Raw genomic sequence first — 23539 nt, forward strand, 5'->3', positions numbered from 1 at the left:
CACAATAATTTCAGACATTATCTATGACCATTGAAGTACTTAAACCAACCTTAGTTTTTACATGTAAGGACTTTGAATCTCTTTTTCACCTGGTACCTCACCTGACAAATATGGATAAGTTCCTTCGTTGATGTAATAATACATACATAAAGACTAGGGAAAGCTTTGGATTTGTCAACACAGCAAGATAGACTCCAAAGTTCTACGGCTTGACAAGTTCAAAATTGCAGAGAAGAAACTGTGGGACAGATAAGAGATGACTGAGAACAGTCGAGTATTATTACAAGAGCCAATGAAATCCGTGACAAATCAAACCTAGTTTTTTCTTTTCTTTTTACATAAATGTGGTAATAATCACAGAGATTACATTTCATTCCTATCATCTATAACAAGGTATGAAATACCCGCTTAAGCATCAACGGCAACGAAGCAGGTTGAAAAGGCTGTAGTAGTCTGGAAAACATTATTACTAACCTTCACCGCAAATAACCACTACTCAACAGCCCTTTGTCTCACAAGTTATTAAAGAAGAATCTCATTCTGACTGACTACTGCACAACATATGGTACACAACTATCGAGTCTTCAAGCATTCCAAATCTAAAAAGCGAAAACGTACTGATCTCCCTTGTTTTATTCTTTTGCGTGTTTCCATAAAAAGAATGTTCTGTGTAAATCGTCTAAATTCAGCCCGAATATGGATTGTATGCTTGAACAGGCGGCATACCTGAGCCATAGGGGTGGACACTGCTTCCATAAGTGTTTCCAAAATGATTTGAAGGTTGCTGTTGTTGCTGGCCCATCATCATCATCATCATCATCTGCTGCTGCTGCTGCTGCTGCAACATGAAAGCTTGCTGTTGGCTGGCCATTTGGGACATTTGCACTGAATGTGGTGCAGCAACTGTGTTGGATGCAAAGAAAGGATCATGTACGGCTGTTTGCATCATGGGATTAGCCACAGGGACTGGCTCCCAGGGATTGTAGCTCACAGGCTGATTGCTCCTTCTAATTGCATCATCATAGAGGCTGTCTAATGTAAGTTTATCAAGCCCTCCAGCCTTCGGTATCAACACAAGTAATAAAAGTCAGCATATAACCAGAAAACTACCACATATCATGCACATATGAACAATCCAGTTTATAGAAGTTGACAAATTGGTATTATTTAGTGAGACATCAACTGCATACAGGAAACAAATGGTAGAATTGTTACCAGTTTGCTAGCAGCAGTGGTACTTTCATTTGAACTAGGAGCCGTGACAAGCGCCAGCTCCCAGCCTGTAGTTCCATTTGCATGTGTTGGGACAGGGGCACTTTGTTGTTCAGCTGCAATAATAGAAAACAGTAAAACTTACTCTGATTCACAATTGCCAGCAAACTACTGCAAAGAGACTTGATCCAATAATTCCTACCACCATGGTCTTCATTCTAAGTTTTAATGGTCTGAGGATTTGGTTGGAGGGTTTGCCTTCCATAATGTCAAATTTCATGTGTCTCAGAACAGAAGCTATACATGTTGATTTAGCTTTTAAAATGAGTTCTGAAAACTTTTGAGCCATAATCCAACAGAAAGTAAGATTCGACCATCATAAAAAACCTACCAACTGGAACAATTGCAAGAGCCAGGGCATTCTTCTCATCTAGCTCTGAAGCAACTGGAACAGGATCATCCAACCCCTAGACAAAAAGGAAGGAAAAGGCAGCTCATAAGGGAACCGAAAAAATGTTCAGAATCTTCTCAGCAAGAAATGCTACATCCAAATTAAATGAAACAAAGGCTATGAACTTACCAACAAATCAGGTGGTTGAGCAACAGGCTCTTCCACCTTTACTGGTTCAGGTGGAGGTGGTGAAGGTGGCTGTTCCTCCTTTACTTCTGGTTCCTTCTTGTACTCTATGGCTAAGATTTCCTTAGGGGCAGCAATTTTATTATCAACGAACTGCAAAGTTGAAGATTACATTGTCAATAATAATTATTGCAAGATCAAGACAAAAACATAGCATAAAACACTAATGAAAGGTGTACAAGTATTAGATATTACTAATTAGAAGGGAAAAATAAGAAATTTACAAACCATTACAGAGAGTGGAAACATTAAAAATCTAACACATTCAATTCAGAAACATATGCATTATTTTTTTACGCCTGATTCATGTGAATATAGATTTGATAGAGTTTTATAGCATGCCTTGGCATGTGGGATTCTTCAGTAACATCGCATGCATGGCAAATTATAATAGTGGTAGATAATCCTTCAGGGAAATTCACTCCATTGTCAGTTAACCAATTGATAGCAATTTCTTTCCCACAGCAATAAGCTAATTCTCGACATAAATGATAAATGGTGTCCTTTCACTGCCATGTTCTTCCCTCCAACACAAATCCATTACGCAGAGAGCATTTCTGTACCTGATCCTTCAGAGCTGTTGTCACCCTTGGAGCATCTCGCACATACTCTTCCATGGTTTGTAGGAATGATAAAGGAGGCTTCATTATCAAAAAAAAAAAAAAAAGAATTAATCAACATAGATAACAGAGAAAAATCCAGAAAAACATATGTTCCCAAAAGACGCCACAAACATGAATGCAGACCTGCTCGATCTTTATAAACTTTTCTCCACGCCCAATATACATGCTTTTACATATCTCGTAAAATTCTGAAAGTCTCTCTGCCTGAAATACGCTGAAAGTTAAGAGTACACCTATGGAATACATATATAACAGCTACCCTAAGAGATTGTTAAACTGTCATTTGCACAGCATTCAGATGATATTACCTGCTGACAAGCCCTTCTATAAATTTCCAGAGCCTTTGCAGCATCAGGGCGCTGCATCTCGAAAAACTGTCATCCGTAAATGGTATTGTGAGTACCTAATTTTCTGAATAGCCTAGCTTCTGATGTGAAGAACAAAAAATGATTGGACAAAAAAATATGGCCACTTACCTTGTCAACCAAATTGGCAGTAGCATCATTTATAGCTTGATAAACTCTAATGCTCTCAGAAGCCACCTATTATCGTGGATGACAAAAAGCATAATCAAGAACGTGTAAATACCCCCTGCATACCAAATCAGCTATGCAAAGAATATGCATGATTTATAAAAGTCCACTCACCAATTGGAGTGCCAACTGAATGACAAAGTTATTGGCTGCTGCCCCTTGTGGCTGCACAAAAAGGTACAAAATTGTTTGCCCATGTTAAAAAAAAAAAAGCACTCATGAATAACTGTATCCTAAATCAAGAAACAATTATATCTGTGCATTGAGTTGAGAAGATCACTTACCTGACAACCAAGAATGCGGAAAAGAAGCTGTTGCAAAGCTGGCAGTTGCTCCAGTATTTCAACTGTGTCCAGATCTTTGGTCCGCTGTATAAAAGATTTATCAATGAATTTCTCTTGAGAACATCTAGCACAAATGTCAATGCTTAGGTTTTGTAAAACCAAAAAAATAATTATACCTAAATAAAAGAAAAAATCAAATTTATATATGTGATTGCTTAGATGTGGTAAAGTCCACATAATAGTATTTAGTGTAATGAAATGGTTGAAATAATGAACTGTAACAAGGATTTCAATTAAAAAATCCTGAGTAAATTGAGAGCCAGGATGGGTCACGGTAAAAAGACAAGTTCTCACAGGTCGATCCATCTCAACATCATACTTCAACAAGCGAAAGCATTCCAACCTCTCCTCCAAAAATAAGGCATAGGTGCGAACCCAGGCAGAATAATCCCATGCTGTTCAACACATAACAATAATCATCATAAACAAAGTTTTAACCAGAATAATCACTTCACCAAGAAGAAAAAAGATACCATTTGGACTGGAATCATCTTTGAAATGGGCCATGTTAAGCATATGGCTTCGGCTTCTTCCATAATTAATGATCTCCTCGTGGAACGTCTGGTCCACTTCTCTCAAAGCCCGATGAATAACGATTAAAGTTTTCAAGGCAACCTAAAAACTAGCAGAAAGTCAAACAAATTGCAGGAGAAAAAAATGCTAGCAGCAAGTCAAACAAATTGCAGGAGAAAAAAATGGACAGATAAGAAATACACATATGCATGCATCAATAATATGGACATCAAATCACTCAACGCATCAACTTCGGAAAGTACCATGGATGAGTTATCCATGAATCATGATAACTGCTTTCCATGAAATGAAACACGGGATTCATAAATATAGGAAAATGAACTACAGCCACCTTGACATGACGTGCTTAACTTTCACTAGTGTAAACTTCATTTATATTTTTCTGTTTCAGATCTAAATGGCTGTAAAGGCAGGTACGGGAAATTTCAGTCAATCCTGTCCATAAGTTTAACTTGCTTATGAAGAAACTTTCACTCATTTGTTCAAAGTGACAAATTATTTTTTGCTGCTTCCTTCATTTTGAAAATGGCAAAGCAGAAGACTACGAAAACATGGTGCTGCAATATAATGTTCAAAGTGACAAATTATTTTTTGCTGCTTCCTTCATTTTGAAAATGGCAAAGCAGAAGACTACGAAAACATGGTGCTGCAATATAATGTTCAAAGTGACAAATTATTTTTTGCTGCTTCCTTCATTTTGAAAATGGCAAAGCAGAAGACTACGAAAACATGGTGCTGCAATATAAACTATTTCATAAACATAAATGCACTGACCAACAAAGACTACAGAGATGTATATTATTCCGTCAGGTTGAAGTTCATATGTTCATCAGATTTTCTAAGGTATGAACTATAAAGCTACATGATACATCAAGTGTCTTTAGTCATGTCCTCAATAAGGTGATACATCCCAGAGGGTTAGTGTTCCTAAGCAGCATTTTATGCATTACTGTCACCTAATTGAATTCCAGTGCAAACAGAATTCCGGCAAGGCATGAATTTAGATTGACAGAATAGTAAAATCACTTCAAGCCTCTGTATTCAGAGCTATCTAGTCACATAAGATTTCAAGTGATGCTGATGCACATACCGCCCAGTTATGTGTCCTCGATAAACGCCGCGCAAGAGCATGGATGCAATATGCAACATCAGCCCGAGGTCTAGTAGCTGAAACGGCAGCAAAAATAGCTGCATAGAGAAACAAATAGAGAGCACATAAGCTCCACATCCATCAATAGAAGAGAAGGAGAGTCTTGGATCTACCTCTAATGTGTCTTTCCTTTGCAGGTCGTTCGTAGTGATTTGTGGCCTTAACTATAGCAATATCCAATTCCTGAAAAACCAAACCATCCAACCAAAATGATCAATGCTTTAACACAAAACCCAACTTCAAACAACCACAACAACAACAACAACTTCAACATTGTTTTAAACTAGTAAAATACCTTGTAATCACTATTGACTTTGGCCAATGAAACAGTGGTAGTGTCCTTGAGGGCACCAAGTGCTCTCCTCAAACTGTTCTGGGTTCCACCTCCTGACATTCTCTCTCCCTCTCAATTACAGAATTCTACAAACAAACCCATCGAGTCAACTCTATTCACACTAACTCTCTAATTCAATAAGCATTAATTTACATAAATGAATCTGATCATAATTTCAGACCCTCAATTGACTTTCATAAGCTTACAATTAAATGAATTTAGTTAGATCCAGATATATAAAAGATAAAGCTTCCATCAGTGACAACATAATATCAGCAACATTAACTAATTATCAAAACAAAAAAATCTAAATCAACACCACCATCAAAACCCCACATAATCAAAAACACAAAAGAGAAAGAAAGAAAGAACAAGAAATAATCATGAAAACTAAAAAGCTATGAAATTCACCAAATTCAATGACAAGAACCAAAAATAGATCAAGAAACCAAAGCCAGATGTACAAGAAAACATTAAAGACAATATCTACTAACACCAACAACATCCATGCTTAGCTAAAGAAGAAAACGAAGACACCATTTGACTCATCATCACCCAAAGATCTAACCAAACCAAGAAAAAATCAAAGAAAAGCAACGTTTGCGAAATTCAAGAATACATACTATAACATCATCAAAATTCAAAACAACCCAAAGGGATTACAAGAACAAAAGAGCTAGTAACAATCCCCTACCTGAACCTGAATATCAGAGAGAGAGAGAGATGAGGGGGCAAAGAAGAAGAAGTGAAAAAGATGAGGAAGAAAAGTCTTCCTATCTCCGTTCGACAGAGAACTATGAAAGTTTTTAGCTGTGATGGTGTATGTCTATACGAGCTCCTCGAGTTTTGTTGGGTCGTCGGCGTCTTTAATATTATTTTTATTTTTAATATTATTATTATATGCTATTTTACACAATTATAAATAATACTGTCTCCATCTGTTCGTAGGGTAGGTTAGTTTCTGTGTTTATCTCTGTGTCAGTAATACGGCTTTGTAAGAAGATGGACTGCCACTGTGGCACTGTCTGTCCCCCTTGCTAAAAATAGCCTCTGCCTGTGCAAATCAGGTGGTAAAAATCCTGCCTTTTTTCTGTCTATTTTTAAGAATTTATTATTTTCTTGAAGATATAATGCATTTATTAATTACCAAGTGAGGATTTTGTGAATGATAAATTGTTTTATGAAAAAAAAACCAATTACAACGTTGAGATTTTTTTATATAAAAAAATATTGTATAATATTAAGAGATGGATTAAGTGGCATTAATTATCTGGGCTTTGCTAGATTCTAGCTGATTAATTTCTTAGTTAAATTATAAACTGTTCATTAAATTGTTTAAGTATCACAAAGTAAGAAGGCAAAAGAGTCGGATTATGTCACTGATAATTGTTTTTCAATGATTTTGTGATAGATTTTATGCATTGAATGAGAGGATTTATTGCTAAAATTAATGTTAATTTTTGGGGGAAAAGATTTTAGAAATAAATATTTTAGTAAAATTGATATTACTTAATAAATTTATAAAATCAATATTGGATAGATATGCAACTATTCAAGAGTCAGCGTTTGTGATAGAAATACAAGTGCCCGACGGATTTGGTATATAAAAAAAGGTCTTTTCAATTCATTTAAGATTCGGTGAATTTTAATATTCCTCCCTATATATTTTATAATGTAAGAAAATATCAAATATTTATTACACCACGGATTAGGTTATATATATATATATATATATATATATATATATATTAGAATAGAATAGATTAGATTTTGAATTATGTATGATAATATACAAGTCTTATTCATTCTCAATATATTAAGTTAATTATTAAAAAAAATTATTCATTTAAATTATCATCACTAAATGATAGTAACAAATAAACCCAAACATGAAAGATTAATTGTTCAACTGGTTTTTGCTCATAATTGCATTAAAATAATTTTTTTAATTTTTAAAAAATTATTCTTAACATCAGCATATTAAAATAATCTAAAAATAAAAAAAATTAATTTAAAATAAAAAATAAAAAATATTTTTTTTCTAAAAAACTTTTAAAATATAAAGATAAACAATCAGATAATCATGTTGCCTCTAATAATAAACATTTGTTCCATCTACATGTGAGAGTAAAATAACCAAAAATTGAACTTCTGAATCTAGCAATAGTAACGCTAGCCTAAGCCAACACATGGGTCCTTAATTAAATAAGGAAAAGAAAAGGAAAAAAAAAAAAAACAACTTCCTTGCAATCTATACAAGAAGAGAGACAAGAGAGGTAATAGAAGTTGATCATTTCTTAAAATGTAAGCCATCAATGTACTCTACCACAAATTAAAATAATGTAGTATGTGTGAGAATTCAAACCTATAATATTGATGCTTATATCTTAGCATGTAGCTTTAGGATTACTCCATGGCGAGAATTTCTTGTCCAAGAACTAGAACAGCAAGAGGTGAAAGGGAAAGTTGGGTTAAAAACAAGAGAGGTTTATGATTATAATAGTGTTGGCCAGCTAAAGGTTAAAGGCATCATATTTGAATTTTCCCTAACATCTTGACACTACCATCTCAAAAATAAGAATCATGATGCATGAGAGAACCAAATTAAGTTTTGTTTTCTTTAAATTAAATCTCATTTTCAGTTTGTTATTTTTTTATAATTTAAATTTTATTTGAATTTGGAATCCAAGCTTGCTTATATATTTTTTTTCTTTGTTTCTACATCGACGTGATTATTTGAGGATTAATTTCTTACTTTTTTTGCTTTAATTTAAGATTTAAATTCTAAATTAAATTAAATATACGTTTGGTATTACGGTGTTGTGCGCTTTTCATAAGTGTTTTGTACTTAAAAATATATTAAGATATTTTTTATATTTTATTTTTATTTTTATTTTTGATATTATCACATTAAAATCATCTCAAAACATCAATTTAATTTTTTTTAAGTGCAATGCATTCTTAAATTGCACCAAAAAATAAAAGTCATCACCACACGCTAAAACACTCAAGCCCTGGCGTGGAAGATTCATTTACTACACTTGATCAAGTTCTACTCTACCAAATTAAAAATAAATGAGTGATAAACAAACTGAAAAATAATTATTTTCATTCATAGGAAATATATTCTAATTAAAAAAAGGTATTCTATTAAAAAGCACATCAAATATCTCATAAGAACTTGTATTATGCTATCTAAAATGTGTATGAAATCATATTATAGATGCCATGTCTAACATATAAAACACAAAGTAATAGACTAATAGGTAATACAGCTTGGACGACGTGGTAGGTAAAGCTGTTAGAAAATCACCGTCGCAGTTGGTGCCACTAGGAACACAGCTGTATGAGCAGCCAGCATTGCTGCAGTGATTCTAATGTGGCTGCCACCCTTGTCGCACAAGGACGGTGAGCCTTCAATCAAATAGAAATGGAAGTGAGAGAAAAAAAGGGGGTAAAAAAACATAAAGAGTTTACACACAGAACAGATCTACCCATGATTTGAATTATTCACTGGGACATGACAGGACAGCTTTTGTCCGGTTAATTTCTGCTTTCACTTTTGGTGTCTGCACCCACTTTCATGCTTGGCGGTCCATCCTAGTTGGCCTTCTTGTTTTAAAGAACACAAATTGATATAATATTCTTATAATAATTTGGGTTTTTTCTAAGATAAGATTTTATTTCATACATTTTCTTATAAGTTAATTTAATTTTTTTTATTTAAATAAATTTTATAATGAATATATATATATATATATTTCAAAAGAAATTCAAATTTCATTTACAATCCGTATTTTAGATCATTTTTAAATTATTTAAGCAGATTCATGGAGACTGAGATTCTTAAAGCCATCCATTTATTTTTAAATTAATATATTCATGAACTATTTTTTTCTGACAATTTGATGTTAAACCCGGATCCAAAACCATAGAATAAAGACAAATTTATTTTACCTCTCGACGTAAAGATTTGATAAAAAAGAAAAAAGAAATCTATCCAGGTAAAGAATTTATTTGAAAGTGACGTTGATAGTGGTCTCCACTTTCTGGCACACCTTAAATTATGCTGAAAAGAATTGTAGCCGTTTGATCACTATTCGGACTTCCAAGATTTGATATTGGCAGGGCTCTCTATTTGGTGCGTAACAGCGTTTCAGAATGTGAAGCCAATACTGTTTTTAAAAAATTTATTTATTTATTATTAAAAATTATTTTTTAATATAATTTGAATCATTTTAATCCGTTAATTTTAAAAATATTTTTTTTAAAATAAAAATTATCATTTTAATACATTTCAACATAAAAACCACTTTAAAAAAACAACTCCAGAACCAACAGGCTAACCTTAAAAGCACACTCTCTACCTCGGCCTGCTACATTCAAAATAATTTAATAAATCTTTCTAAACGCTAAGTTTAAGATCCGAACTCATAGAGGGAGATGGTTGGCTTACAAGACTACTACTAGATTTTAGTTTACTAAAATGGTTTTTCGGCTGAAAAAGGTCAGTCCAATGTCGTAAACTTGGGGGGCCTCCCATGTTGCAATAGCAATCTGCTTGCCGATACAAGATTAGAGAACAGTCGACGATGCTACTTCCTTCCTCTTTGGAGATAATGCTATAAAAATAATGGAGAAAATTGATAGGGAAACAAACTACGAATGTTACAATTGCTTTACCACCTCACTACATTGCCTAGTGTTTCAAAATTGATGGTCCTTGAAACAAACCGTCAAGATCTCTTGACAACAACAGTGGCAAAACATGGGTGGTGGATGAACTCGAAAGAAACCTTGAGGGACGGGTCAAGAGCTCCAACTCGGGAAATCACATTTACGGCGACGCTATTGTGCTCTGCAACCTGCTCCAATATGCAAAGTTCAGCTAATCTGTCCGGGTCATTAAGAAAACTATTCTTGACCTCCTTTGCAATCTTCTGAGCATCCTTGAAGTAATTATACATAACCAAACTCTATAGATAGAAAGATAAATCAGTTCAGGTTTATATAAGAAAGGATTATGCCGGCAATAGCTAGAGCAATCATAGACTGCTTACGGAGAAGCGGGCATGGGAAGTGGATTCCTTGAATGACGGGTATGAAATGAGATCAGGGATACAAGCTTTTTGTAGAAGTTCAAAATGCTGTATAAACCTCTGGAAAAAATAAATAAATTTGGTGTGAGAAGAAATAACATATCACCAAGCCATCTTATGGTAGATCAGGGATACACTTTTCTGTGATGGCTAAGCTAATTATTTTTTGCTCCTCCAAATGACTGAATAAAAAATAGTGCAAAAGATCTAGATGGCATCATTTATATTGGCAACACAGTTTATGCTTCGCGTTATTTGAGGGATGAATAACCATCATTTCCTCTTTCTATTATATTGCATTCTATCATGCTCTACAAAACATCGCCTAAATACCATATACATAAAATATACACTTTACCTCATGTTCAGAATTAAAGGGGCTGGGAGATTGTAAGACCATCAGTTCATTCCTCAGAGCAGCGAGTAGCTAGACAGACAGAACAGGTAATTTAGATCCTTTGAGATGAAAATGGTGTGAAGTAAAAACATTGTATATGAAGAAATGGAAGCATATGATCTCAGATTCACTGGGGTTCAAACTACCTAGAAGCAAGGGGGTATGAGATGGAAAGATGACCAATTCTATACAGTGACGCCAAGCCTGGTAGTTCTCAAGAATGGATGCATAAACCTCCCCCCCCCCCCCCCACAAAGAATTACTATGTCCAATTATTCGAAAGAATTGACTTCAGGTTGTACTAAGAGATTTTTTTGATTGTCTGTGAATTGAATGAAGTTATATATTTTGCAATTTATTAATTCTTTATGGCATTTTAGCTTTTTGTGCAATGGACAAACAATATGAGGCAGAGCAAGCATTAGGAAAAAGGCACATGTACCAGTGCGAGCCCTTCAGCAAGACATATTTGGCATTGAAGAAACAAGATTGCTGGTGGGATCCGAGCTTCTCTTGCCAGATCTTTTGGAGAATCCTTTCTTTTCTTTCCCTTTTGTTTAGCTGATTGACAGATGAACATGAATAAAACAAGTTGGTGCTGTATGCTAGGGAGATTTACCAGTGCAGAAACAATTGCATGCGGAATATAAGAAATATTTTATTATCCTGGCACTAATGGTCTGTCCCATATGTCAAAACACTTAAATTGGCCCAGGAGGCCATTTTTGTTCAATCAATGGTCTGAAAATGCTAGATGAGACTGCGAATAACCCATATGTCAAATTCCTGTTAAGCAACAGTTCATTTGCAGGCTCATCTAGTCAACTGTTATTTTGTTTTTCCCTTGTCAAGTGCTATAATTATTAGACTGAAACCTCTAGCTGGCAATCTAGCAGAGTTGTTTAGTGCAATTTTATGCCTCCAATTCAACATGATTCACAAACTCTTTTGCTCCCAAGTCCTAACCTCTATCCTTGAAAACAAACAAAACAAGTGAGAAGTAGAGGTACACCTACCACTGCCATCACTCACTGTCATCTTCAGATGTGTTTTCTCTGCAAGCCTGATCAAGACAACATATAAATACCAATATACCATGCAATATTCGCTGGGAGAATAGAGCTCTAATTCGAAACCAAGAACTAGAAATCGGTGGGCAATCCAATAAGTTTGCTCCTCCACCCAGATGAGGATGTGTTTTAATATTCCTGCTGATGCATTCTGCAAAACCAAATATATGTTAACAACTCTATAAAATAAGTATCCCAGTTTATGACAATGGCGAACGGAAACTGAAATACATAACAGAACTGGTAGAATGTGGAGATAAAAGATTTGCTGATACACATTTATATCTAGTCCAATAATGGAAAAAACTAAAATCTAAATTCTCTCTTTTGCTCTCATTTGAATCAAATGGAAAAGGAATTAATCATGCAAGTATCATCAAGTTTGGACAAATGAAGTCCCAGAAAAAAGCTCCTTCCTCTCAACAGGCAACATCCATGCAAAACCTTGTATTGAAAATTATTGTAGATGACAACTTCATTCATTTAATCAAGTTATAATAACCATGGTTAAACAATAAGAAATTTCTGCACTACCTTCAGACAGTGTCCAATTACAGTTGCAGCTTCCTCGTACTATATTCAGAATCTCCAACACAACAACTTCATACATATTAGTTTTCTCACAATGGCTACGTTAATTATCCATTCTATAAAACTTAATGTTCTATTCACAATGGCAGAAGATGATTTTGGTCTTTCTGTTTTTATCTTTAAGAGAGAGAGAGAGAGAGAGAACAGTAAAGCACCTAAGGCAATTCCATTTTCTAATAAGTATTATTTTAAGGGACCCAAACGATGAATACACATATACTGAACATATCCCTTAAGGCAATACACTTGGTTACATAGTCAACTGACAATTTAAATGACTATGTTTGTATGTATATATTGGAATTATTTATATGATAAGAAGCTGATTTCCTTTCATACGCTAACCATTTTTTGGTTACAACAATGAGTCAAATACTCAAGGGAGCAGCATACCTCGCCATTTGCAATGCTTGAGCCTTCCCCAAACTCCTTTCTGAATGCAAGCTCTAGCTGTTAACCAACAGATGTAGAGAGCATAAGCATAAACACCACCTGATCTCTGCCAAAAAAAACTCTGAAAGCAGATACTTGAACCATATGATCTACATTTGGTTTTGAAGAATAAATAAAAATCAACAAACTGCAAGAAACTCATCAAGTTTAAATAGCTAGATACTTCAACAAAATGAGGTGGTTTTGACTGAAGGTTAGAGGCTGGAGAGGACCAGACAACACTGCAGTAGCAAAACTAGCACTTAAAGCATTGTAACCAGCTAACCATAAGCATCAACTAGCCCAAAATGAAAAATAAGTAAACAAAATTCTAAACAGAAAATACTAACACGAGACATGCCACAATTTCATAATTTATGTAGACAGGCCGATTGTATGATAGATTGTACAATTTTGATTAGGTTAAGCACCATTACTCATTTCCACAATAATAGTTAGGTTCAAGGCAAGTCAAACTCAATTATCATCTATTCAATAAATATACTAGAATGCATTGTGGTTAAAATAAACAAAGCATTTGAAAGGAGCTTTGCTTAAGGGACAAACAAATAGCCCAAGAAAACAATACAGAAAGGAAGATCACGAACCTGTACATAGATAGCACGCCAATCTTGTAAAATCTTTCCAAGTTTACGCCTCTGCCATGCAGCATTTGTGCAAAGAATCTTGAGCATGTTGATCACTATCTGCATAACATGTGATAATGCAAAATTATTAGATGATACTACGGCATTGACTGCCATCAATTTTCATGATATTTCAATTTATTTTGCCCACATCCTAAATAGGATACATGATAGTGGATGACTTTTCAAATTTACCTCTTAGTTATTATGATTAATAACATGCCATTTTCAAGGATCATTTTTACAATGGAAAGGCAATTTCAAAAATATATAACGGGGAATGGAATGAACAATGTTTCTTTAACTAGTGAAGAACATCATAAGGTGGCCACTTGGGGAATGGAGATATAGTAATGAACAATGTTTCTTTCACTAGTGAAGAACATCATAAGGTGGCCACTTATGTGATTGAAGGAATGTAATAACAGATAACAATTGTCTTCACCTGTCCTAACTGCACAACATATTCATTCTTCTGAATATCATGGCGCATAATGACCTCAGGCAACCGTGCAGCTCTAATAATCACAGCTAAGATAGGATACCGCCCATAGAGTTTTCCATCTTGAACCAACAGAAGCTGTAACAAGTTTCAGGGTCAGAATATAATGATAAGGAATTACCAAAAGAATCTTGTACAAAGCGAGGAACAAGGTGAACTGAGAAGATAAAATAGAATGGGAAGATGAAGTAGTACCAAAGATTAGAATGCCAAACACTAAGCATAACTCAAGGAACAAACAATACTGCATTCCCTAACAGACTTCAGAGATACAAAATGGTTACACATCTACATTAAGCAACAAAATGGCAACACATACATATTCCTCTTCTTTTTTGTTTCTTTCAGTTAAAAAAAAATAATCAGGGCTGTTAATACTCTGACAAAAAGTGAAGTGAAGTGCATAATTCTCTAGAATATGATGAGAACCTGTGTCAATAAAAAAGGTTAAGGAATCAAAAATAAGGAAGCAGCCCAGTAACATCAATCTAATCATATCAAAGATATTGTGGATGAAGTCCAAATAACCTGGAGATGCACTCTTGCAACCAAATCAGGTTGTGCTTTTTGAAATTGAGCCACAAAGCGCAAAAGAACATCCAAAGAAGGGTCCAACAGGTATGAACATATGATATCTAGATGATGAAGAAGGTTTTCAAAATACTCGATGGCCTGGAAGAACAGATAGACAAAGAATATCAACAAATAAAAAATGGAGAAACAAAACAATCCTAACCATTAAGTTCTAACCTTTTTCCAACTAAGAATTTTAATTGAACGTGGTGGAGTTGGGGCTGAAATTCTGCTGTTTAAACTAGCATCAAACCCAATAGCTTGATGGCCAGAAGCAGTTGTTCTATCTTCTGTACCATCTTCACAAGTTCCATAGGCATTAGACATTAGGAATTCTTCTGATTTAAGAATTATTCCCAGCTCTGAAATGCAGGAAGCTATATGTTTTCTTGCCAACTCTAGACCTCTTCCTTGAGGTCGCCTCATGCAGGTTAAAACATGGCAAAAGTGCTGAAAGCAGAGGAAAAAATGGTAAAAATATGTTGACCACAAAAAATAAGTGCGGTGCAAAGGACCAGGTAAAAAAAGATGAAGTTGACTCATGGGCAACAATATTTTCTGAATGTGAGCAAAGGATAGAGAAGACATAAAGAAGAGGCATGCTTGGAAAACAAAGATATCAGGAACCAGAATTTGAGTTATTTGCATAATAGCCAGGAGAAATAAGAAAAAGTAGATAATTGGTGAGCAGAAAGGAAACGAATATCCAATTATAAATCATATCACTAATTCCTCAATATTGAAGGAAGGAAAAGAAAACCCTAATATTGCAGAAAATATTGAACTCTTCCAAAAGTGACAGTCAAAATGATAGCTTCATCATTTGTTTTTAACAGCTTGAAATCTTTTAACCAGAAATCAAAGTGTTTTAAATCCTTGACACCTTGATAAATTCTGATATTCAGCATCTCCAGAATCTTCTATCTGACCACAAGCCAAACAAGTCTTTTAACTGAATTTGTGTATCTCGATTATAAAAGAAATAAATTCAATCCAATGAACATTCACACAATGCGCAAAGATTCTGAAAGAAAAGAAAATTATGCATAGATAGGATCCATATCACCATGACACTTATTTTAGAGCAAACACAGGATAAGACCTTACGAAAGCTTAAGCGGCATAACAAACCATGACGCTTATTTTAGAGCAAACACAGGATAAGACCTTACGAAAGCGTATGCGGCATAACAATGCTTTGCAGTAGCCTTCTTCGAGATCAAAATTATTTTGTAGAGGCTCTATATCTGCATCAACAAAATCACCACATTAATTAAAAGAGATACATTGATATTTCATGCCAAGCACTAAAAGGTAGTGATGGAAACATGAATGGTAATGAAACACAACCTTTTTTTTTTCATGTAACCAGTGAACTTAAAATGAAAATCAATTAGCATCAGAGATTAGAAAGCATACACTTCTAAATCTTAATAAATTGAACAAGTTGGAGTTTGCAATTCATCTCTTAAAAACACTAATTCTGCAGGGAAAAATAATCATTTACCAGTAAATACAAGAAACAGTGGGCTGCTAATGAGGATATGGAGTCCCATAAAGTAGCAATAAAAAAAAAAACCCACTGTGATGCAATTGGTGTGAAAGTCCCAAGTTTACATATAAAGTGATTGGACAAGTAAAAAAGATCAAGATTTTCAAAATCTAATCCCAAAATAATTCAAAGGTCATGCCCCCTCTATCTTGACTGCCTCTGTTCATAGTGAACGTGTTATTAGAATAATACCCTCTAACAGTTTTCTTTTGGAGGGTGGAGCTTTGCAAGCTCGCAGCTGGCGAGAAATATTCTCTTCGACAGCATTTAACAACGACAAGCACTTTTCATCTCCTTCCACATTCAGAGGAAGGCCATAAGCCATTGTAAACAGATCCTCTTCCTGCCAAAGAACCAATTTGTAAATCATGCTTTTATAAAAATATAAGCAAGAAAAAATAATAAAATATAATAATAAAAATTCAAGCATGCGACGTCTTTTTCCATTTCAATGAACACAAAGTTTAATATTAAGATAGCAATAATGTACAATAAAGAAGAAACAAAGGAATCATTGAAGACTAATTATACAAAAATAAACAGAGTTAAAGGAGCTGTTAAAATACTTTACTTCATGTGTGCGTGCATCTGAGACAATTGAATTCACTGCCTTGCACGTTGCACGGATGACTTTGCAATAAGAATCCAATAGGGCATGTGATAATGTCCTCTCTGGTCTCAGAAGGTAGGCGCATGAAAAAACAGTCTGTGCCAACGAGTGACCCTTGTGCCATGTTGCCTGCCATGAAAGACAATTGTTTAATAACATTATTTTATTTATGAAAAGCATTTCATTTAGGATTAACAACCCCCCCCCCCCCCCCCCCGAGCCTTCCAACCCACCTCTTTTACCAAAGCCCAGGACCAGGGCCACTTAACCTATATTTACTCATATTTGCACATTAGGCATATGTAATCATTAATGCATGCAAATTTCAGTGCGCACAGATGAGTGTGTGTTTATAAAGCAGTTTATTTTTTTCAAAGATTTTTCTTAATGAGAAATGGATATAGAGAAATGCTGATAAACTCAATCCACAGCAAAAAGGGAACACATTGCAATTATATTAAGTATACAAGCCGGAGAAATTATAATACAAAAGGAACTTCCACATTCAACAGTGACGAGACACTCTTGATCCCTCAAACTTGATGCATCACTAAGGAAAGTAAACCACAACACTATGATACCTCACACGCTAAGAGTTGGTCGATGATGTCAATGATGCACTGAACATCAACAGTTTTATCAAGGCTAATAGGTACAGGAGCCAAACCGTCTTCTATCGCTTCGTCAACAGAAGCATACTTGTTGATGATTCCAGAATCCATCTTCGGGTCCATAATCTAACAAAATCAATTAATACAAAAATTAAACCACGAAAATAAATCACTAATCAAATAAATAATATCATATTAAAATGAAAATGTAAGAAATTACCTCTAGAGCAGACATTGCGGCATATAGGTTGAAATTCTCGCCATGAATTAGCTCACCGTCGCGTAATTCTGTTACAGGACATTATATTAAAAACAGAATTAATATCAATCATTTAAAAGAAAAAACGACTAGCATTGTACATTTTGTGTTAATTAATTAAGCATTTAAGAAAAATCAAATTTTAATATATAAGAGCAGTAATCTAAATCTAATGATTGATAAAAAAAAATACAGCGCAAATTAAAAAAATAATAATGATAATGATAATAAAAAGAAATAACCTTGATAAAAAAAATACAGCGCAAATTGAAAAAAAAATAATGATAATGATAATGATAATAAAAAGAAATAACTAGTTCACACTTACAAATTTCAGGAACTCAAATACAAATTTCAGGAACTGAAAAATAAATAAATAAAGAGTTTTAGGAAGTTAAAAAAATAGAAGCTAAATCGGAGACCTTTACAAACGGTTTCAAGGAGAGGCGACGCGTCGGCCCAAACAGTGTTTTCAGTTGCATGAATTGATGAGGAGGTGGAGGTGGAGTGATTCGGTGCATGACGCTCCATCGATGCTTGTTCTGTGCTTTTCCAGTCCATTGATGAATGTTTAAGCTCTCCTTCAAGTTTGAGAGAGAATCTTTTAGTTTGATGCTTCGATTCGAAGACCGAGATACTTAAAGAGGGACTGTGCGCGTGGAAAGGAAGGGTTTAGGGCTCTTGTTTGGGTTCGGAACATAGTTATATAACCCGACATTGCTCATGGATCAACTCAGTGACCCATTAATTCAGCATCAGTTTGGACCCAATTCTGTTTAGAAACAGATTCTTTAATTAAGAAGATTTTTTTTTTTAGTTTATTTAAATTGAGTATACATGATAATTTGTGGATTGACAGACTGACCAATTATCTAGGTTTTGAAGATGGTATTTAGTATCATGTTTTTAATATTATTTATAAAAAAATTAATTTTTTTAATTTACTAATATCAAAAATAAATTAAAAATAAATATTATTACAATATCCAAAAAGCTCGAAACTTGAGATCTATAACCCGATTAGGTTGGATTAAAATTAAACTAAACAAAACATTAATTTAACAAATCTCAATTCATATGGTTTTGCTTTTAGTAATTCAGCGGACCAATCAAAATCTGACTAGATTAACCACCGAAAAGAAAAAAAAAAGTTAGCTAGAAAACAATATCCTTTTCCAAGTCAAGTCTCCAAATTAAATCTGAGTAGACAAAAATTACATGAAAACGTCTCTTTTTTCTGCCTTCGTCGTGTTGGAAAACTAGGAACAATCGAACATCAATTTACCTCGATCAATTCAGCAGAATACAATTTATAATTTACAAGTCCCAATTCTTTTTCTCTTTGTGCAGTAAAATAGAATCAAACAATGACCAAATATAATGCAAATAATCACAAAATCAACATCAAGATTTTAACGTGGAAAACCCGTTTAGGGTCTTTTTGTTTCTACGTTTCAAAAGTATTTTTAAAAAATTTAATTTTTTTTTATTTTTTTATTAATTTCAAATTAATATATTTTTAGTATTTTCAAATTATTTTGATATGTACTGTCAAAATCTCAGCCCGATCCAACGGTGAATAAGCTGGAAATCAAAGAAAGAGCACAAGTTGCTCTGCTGTTTTTTTTTTTTTTTTCTTTTTTGATTTTTTCTTTTTATTTTCAAATCTAAAACTACATTACCCGAACATTAAATTTTAAAGAGCTCGGCTGACTCTCTTCTCACTAAATATATATAATGATCCCACCACGGACCACACACAACACTTCGTGGCTTTGGCTTGACTGCCGTTACAAGCGTGGATGCATGCATATGCATGCGTGTTCATCTAAAGCACTAAATTCGAAATTGTCTGGGTTAGTAGCGTAATTCTAGGGTGGTTTTACCTTTAACTGCATTTCCACGTGTTTCATGCAAGACAGAGTTTTTCATAAACCTCACCCGTCACATTTGAGGCCAATTAGTGAAGAATTAAAAGGTGCTCTAGAACATGTCGGAAAACATCTGAACATGAAGAAATACTTAGAACAAGCAAGAGGCAAGGAGGAAATCTTCGCATTCATCCTGATGTAGTATGATCAATGAAAATCCTCCACGTGGAAGGTAATGTGGGGGGTTTAAGACCATTTCCGTGCGAAGCTCAAGTTGTGGCAAATATCAAATTAATTGCACAGTCATTATCATCAAACTCGATTAATATCCTAATCACAGCCGGTTTTGATGTGAATGGAAATCTCGGATAAAATTATAAATAAAGTATTTTAAAATGATTAAGAAATATTTTATTATTATTATTTATGTACGTGTGGCAAGTGGAGTCTTGGACAATTTTCATTTCGTTCTTGAAGCTTTTTGTTAAGTAAGCAATTTTTATTTTATAAAACATAATTAACAAATATATCTTATTTATTATTGAGGTTTTTTATTAAGTGAGGGGCCTTGGGTCATTACTCGGTAGCTATTAACTTAAGTCAGCTCTAATTCTAATATGTTCCTCGTTGGGATATTGGTGTTCACTTTTAGAGACATCAAAGTTGTTTTTGATTTAACCTATTTTGTTTTTAATAAAATATGTTGAAATTAAAAACACAAATAGATATTAAGAGTGTATATATCATTTTAATATATTTTTAATTAAAAATATTAAAAAAAAAATTAAACTATATTAACAAGTACACTAAAAATAAAAGAATCGAACATGAATATAATATATGAAGAGAACGTGTCTTAAGTTTGATGAGATTTTAATCAGATTATTTAACATATTTTTTTTTGAGGATTTGAATTTGATGAGATTTTCAATCACATCATTTAACATATAATTTTTTAGAATTTATCTATTTACTTTTCTTTTCTTTTTATTTCCTTACCTGTGAATTTATCCTAATTATTTGCCAATAGTTTTTGGATTAAAGAATTAATACTTTTTTTTTAATTTTATTGTTCAATAATAAATTTTATGATTGTTTTATACAAGTTATTTTCATTAATTACCTTTTCATCTTTTATTGTCACAGTTAATCATTTGATTGAACAATAAAAATTATTTCAAAAAATAAAGTTGTTAAATATAATTGAATATAAAGCTTATGTTGGGAGTTCAAATATCTTAATTTTATTTATCTCTTGGTAAAATATCAATTTAATTAATTACATACGTGTACAAACATTTTCAATTTATGATTGAAAATATTTTATATCAAAAAATGTGTTGGAAAAACTTGTACCTTTAATTTTATTTTGTTAGAAAAAAATTATCCAACCCATAACAAAACATGAGTCACATAGCTAGTACAAAACCCTAACTTGTGTGACCAAAATATTGTACACCCACCACTTTTCTCTTTTTCACATTAAATTATAGACTCACATTCTTAGCCTTTTTTAGTTTGATCCTCATATTTTTTTTGTGATTGCATTATTTTTTATCTGAATTAAAGGATAATTGAATCAAATTATTGACCAAGAACATAATTGAAATATGGGGGACCAAAATGGAGAAGTCACCCCAATTGGGTGATGGTTTAAAATTTCTTATAAAAAGTTCACTTTAGTCCTCAAGATTCACATATCATACCTATTTGGTCCCTCTATATTTTTTTCAATTCAATTTTGTTTTACTATTATTATTATCATCATCTAGTCCCTAGTTTAATAAAGAAGAGAAAGAGATTGTTGTAATTAAATGGTAAAAAAAAACCAATATTATTACTAATTTTAACTACTAAAATAGTTTATCTTGACAGCAAATAGAAAATGGTTCTGTTTAATAAGAGGATTAATTATCTATAATATATTTTTCAAAAAATATTGAAAGAAATAACATGTTTTTTACCTAGGTTATATTTTTCAAAACACATAAAAAATACATTTTATAACCAAATAATTCCTTAGATACCATTTTAATAACTGTATTGAATAAGAGTTTCATCCTAAAATTAAAAAGAAATAAAAAAACAGTAAAGGGCCATGAAAATAGCCCAGACAAGCCTGGGCCTACAAAGACAGCCCTTGATGATCCTCGATGACAAGTACTGCTTCGTTTGACAGTATATTTGCCCTTGATGATTCTCTAACGGACCTCCGAGGTCAATGGGAATGCTCATAGGGCCGTATGTATCATCTAGTCAACAGATACCATCGCTGGTGGCATATTTTCATTTTGGATTTACCGCCGGCGAATTTAATGGGAGCTCCATCAGTGTGTTTCCAAGAAATCCCTTATCAAATACCGAGCGTGAGCTTGCCGTGGTTGGACGGAGAGGAGAGTTCAGGTTGGCTACAGGGTTTGCTCAGTTGAAGACTTACTTTCTACATGCACCTAACGGTGACGCCATTGTTTATTATAATGTAACTTTGTTTCACCATCAAGTTAAAGTCAGAATTAATTTGACTCTGAAAAATCTAGCGGAGGCATGCCGATTATGCCTGGTAATTATTTAATAAATAATTTAGAAATGCCAATCCTTTTATAATATATTTTATTTTCATTATTTGGTATATATCCTCCTATTTTATAAGAAAAAACAATTATATAAAAAAAATAAGATAATGGTAGAACCCATCTATAATAATTGATAACTTGGTAATTTAATTCTCTATGTTGATATTTCATCATATTTGTCAAATTTAGACTTTGTTTCAGAAAGATCAAATTCAAACTCTAATTAATTTTAAAATAAAAGGGCATATGGTCAGAGCAATTTAATGCTCTTGACCAATTCATGTATATATTTTATTATTGATTAAAAATTATTATAAGCACTTAAAATATTACCATATAAAATAGCCCAGACAAGCCTGGGCCTAGACAGACAGCCCTCGATGATCCTACCAACATTTCCTTATCAGATGAGATCTGGGTGCCAGAAATTCCACCTCTGCTTCCTGCCCTCCTCATCATTCCCTTTTATATTCTTCACATTCTTCGCAAGAACGTAAGCTTAGTCTTGGAGTTTGAGATCGGGAATCTCGAGTCTCAGAGAGTACTTTATGGGCTAACGTTTCTTTTCCTCGAAAAATCAAGAAAGACTACAGTACTTGAAGCTGCCATTACTGTGGGTGACTGATCTGCCAAGTAGTTTAAGATTTGTTTTTGGTGGGATTTTGTGCTTCTTGAGACGAGAGAAGAAATTGTGTAATTGATAGATTTTTGAGGGACTAATCTAATATCTATGTGTTTGTATTATATTTATATACGAGGGTATATTTGTTTTTTTTATTTAAATTTAGAAATTATGTTGATCTGTAATTTAAATTATAATTTAAAAAAATGGAGCAAAGTGAAAAAATTACCTTGATTTTCCCTTTTGTTTTTTTTTTAAACTTACAATTTTTAATTATTAAAAATATTTAATTTATTATTAATAAATATTTTTTTCTTTTAAAAATTGACGCACCTGATTTTATCTTAGCTAATTTGCTGTAATTTTTTCATCTCAAAACAATTTTAACTTCATCTTATCTCAAAAAAACATTTATTCCTTTTCACTTATAAAGTTTGTATAAAAATAAAGCTTTATATTTTAAAGTGTGTATGGTAATAGAGCACTGATTTTTGTATTTGTAACGTTTATATAAGAATAGAGTTTGATTTATTTTTTAAATTCAAAATTTAAAATAACTTAAATTATTTTTTTAAGAGATTCAAAAATACCATATGCTATTTTTTAAATAAATTAACTGTGTTAATTTTTTTCTATCATGCTACTTAAAAAAAAAAACTCTAATAATGAAACAAGGAAGTTTCCCATGCCCAATCATGGCAAGAAACCAAGAAATGCATGATCCAACATTGCTGCTTCTTTCCAATGAGAACGGAATAAATTT

At 33.1% G+C, this 23539-nt stretch overlaps 2 protein-coding genes and 1 long non-coding RNA gene across 4 annotated transcripts; all 3 read right to left on the bottom strand.

Moving 5' to 3' along the window:
- Positions 1–224: 224 nt before the first annotated feature.
- On the bottom strand, positions 225–6245 carry LOC105121054 (putative clathrin assembly protein At5g35200). The gene is made up of 16 exons (XM_011019539.1): positions 6062–6245; positions 5329–5453; positions 5147–5216; positions 4974–5071; positions 3823–3964; positions 3644–3744; positions 3290–3373; positions 3120–3170; positions 2949–3014; positions 2781–2846; positions 2596–2676; positions 2413–2490; positions 1793–1942; positions 1604–1679; positions 1216–1328; positions 225–1060 (listed from the first exon to the last, which is right to left on the bottom strand). Exons 2-16 carry the CDS (start codon positions 5425–5427, stop codon positions 686–688), a joined length of 1650 nt encoding a protein of 549 aa, XP_011017841.1. The 5' UTR covers positions 5428–5453; positions 6062–6245; the 3' UTR covers positions 225–685.
- Positions 4006–4965, bottom strand: LOC105121053 (uncharacterized). Its single transcript, XR_841472.1, has 3 exons — positions 4620–4965; positions 4453–4529; positions 4006–4363 (listed from the first exon to the last, which is right to left on the bottom strand). It is a non-coding gene; the product is annotated as an uncharacterized LOC105121053 (long non-coding RNA).
- A 3510-nt stretch (positions 6246–9755) lies between the features above and the next one.
- LOC105121056 (N-alpha-acetyltransferase 35, NatC auxiliary subunit-like) lies at positions 9756–18385 on the bottom strand. Of its 2 annotated transcripts, XM_011019541.1 has the most exons (17): positions 18133–18385; positions 17672–17739; positions 17422–17577; positions 16802–16969; positions 16423–16573; positions 15846–15925; positions 14856–15128; positions 14634–14777; positions 14049–14183; positions 13565–13663; positions 12918–12974; positions 11880–12084; positions 11306–11424; positions 10825–10893; positions 10428–10526; positions 10102–10343; positions 9756–9924 (listed from the first exon to the last, which is right to left on the bottom strand). In XM_011019541.1, the coding sequence occupies exons 1-16, from the start codon at positions 18269–18271 to the stop codon at positions 10104–10106; spliced, it is 2202 nt and encodes a 733-aa protein (XP_011017843.1). In that variant the 5' UTR covers positions 18272–18385; the 3' UTR covers positions 9756–9924; positions 10102–10103. The 2 variants fall into 2 exon arrangements, with proteins under 2 accessions (XP_011017843.1, XP_011017842.1); XM_011019540.1 differs by having other exon boundaries at positions 9756–10343.
- Positions 18386–23539: the final 5154 nt, after the last annotated feature.

The sequence above is a fragment of the Populus euphratica genome, unplaced genomic scaffold (genome assembly GCF_000495115.2).
Source record: "Populus euphratica unplaced genomic scaffold, PopEup_1.0 scaffold31.1, whole genome shotgun sequence".
Classification (NCBI taxonomy): Eukaryota; Viridiplantae; Streptophyta; class Magnoliopsida; order Malpighiales; family Salicaceae; genus Populus; species Populus euphratica.

Coding starts and splice junctions, on each gene's coding strand:
- LOC105121054 (XM_011019539.1), bottom strand. CDS start 5,427: ATGTCAGGAGGTGGAACCCAGAACAGTTTGAGGAGAGCACTTGGTGCC. Junction 5,217..5,328: donor AAGTCAATAGTGATTACAAG/GTATTTTACTAG, acceptor TTGGTTTTTCAG/GAATTGGATATTGCTATAGT. Junction 1,329..1,603: donor TCTTGCAATTGTTCCAGTTG/GTAGGTTTTTTA, acceptor CTATTATTGCAG/CTGAACAACAAAGTGCCCCT.
- LOC105121056 (XM_011019541.1), bottom strand. CDS start 18,271: ATGGACTGGAAAAGCACAGAACAAGCATCGATGGAGCGTCATGCACCG. Junction 13,664..14,048: donor ATGTTGTGCAGTTAGGACAG/GTGAAGACAATT, acceptor CATGTTATGCAG/ATAGTGATCAACATGCTCAA. Junction 12,085..12,917: donor CAAGCATTGCAAATGGCGAG/GTATGCTGCTCC, acceptor TTGGTTTTGCAG/AATGCATCAGCAGGAATATT.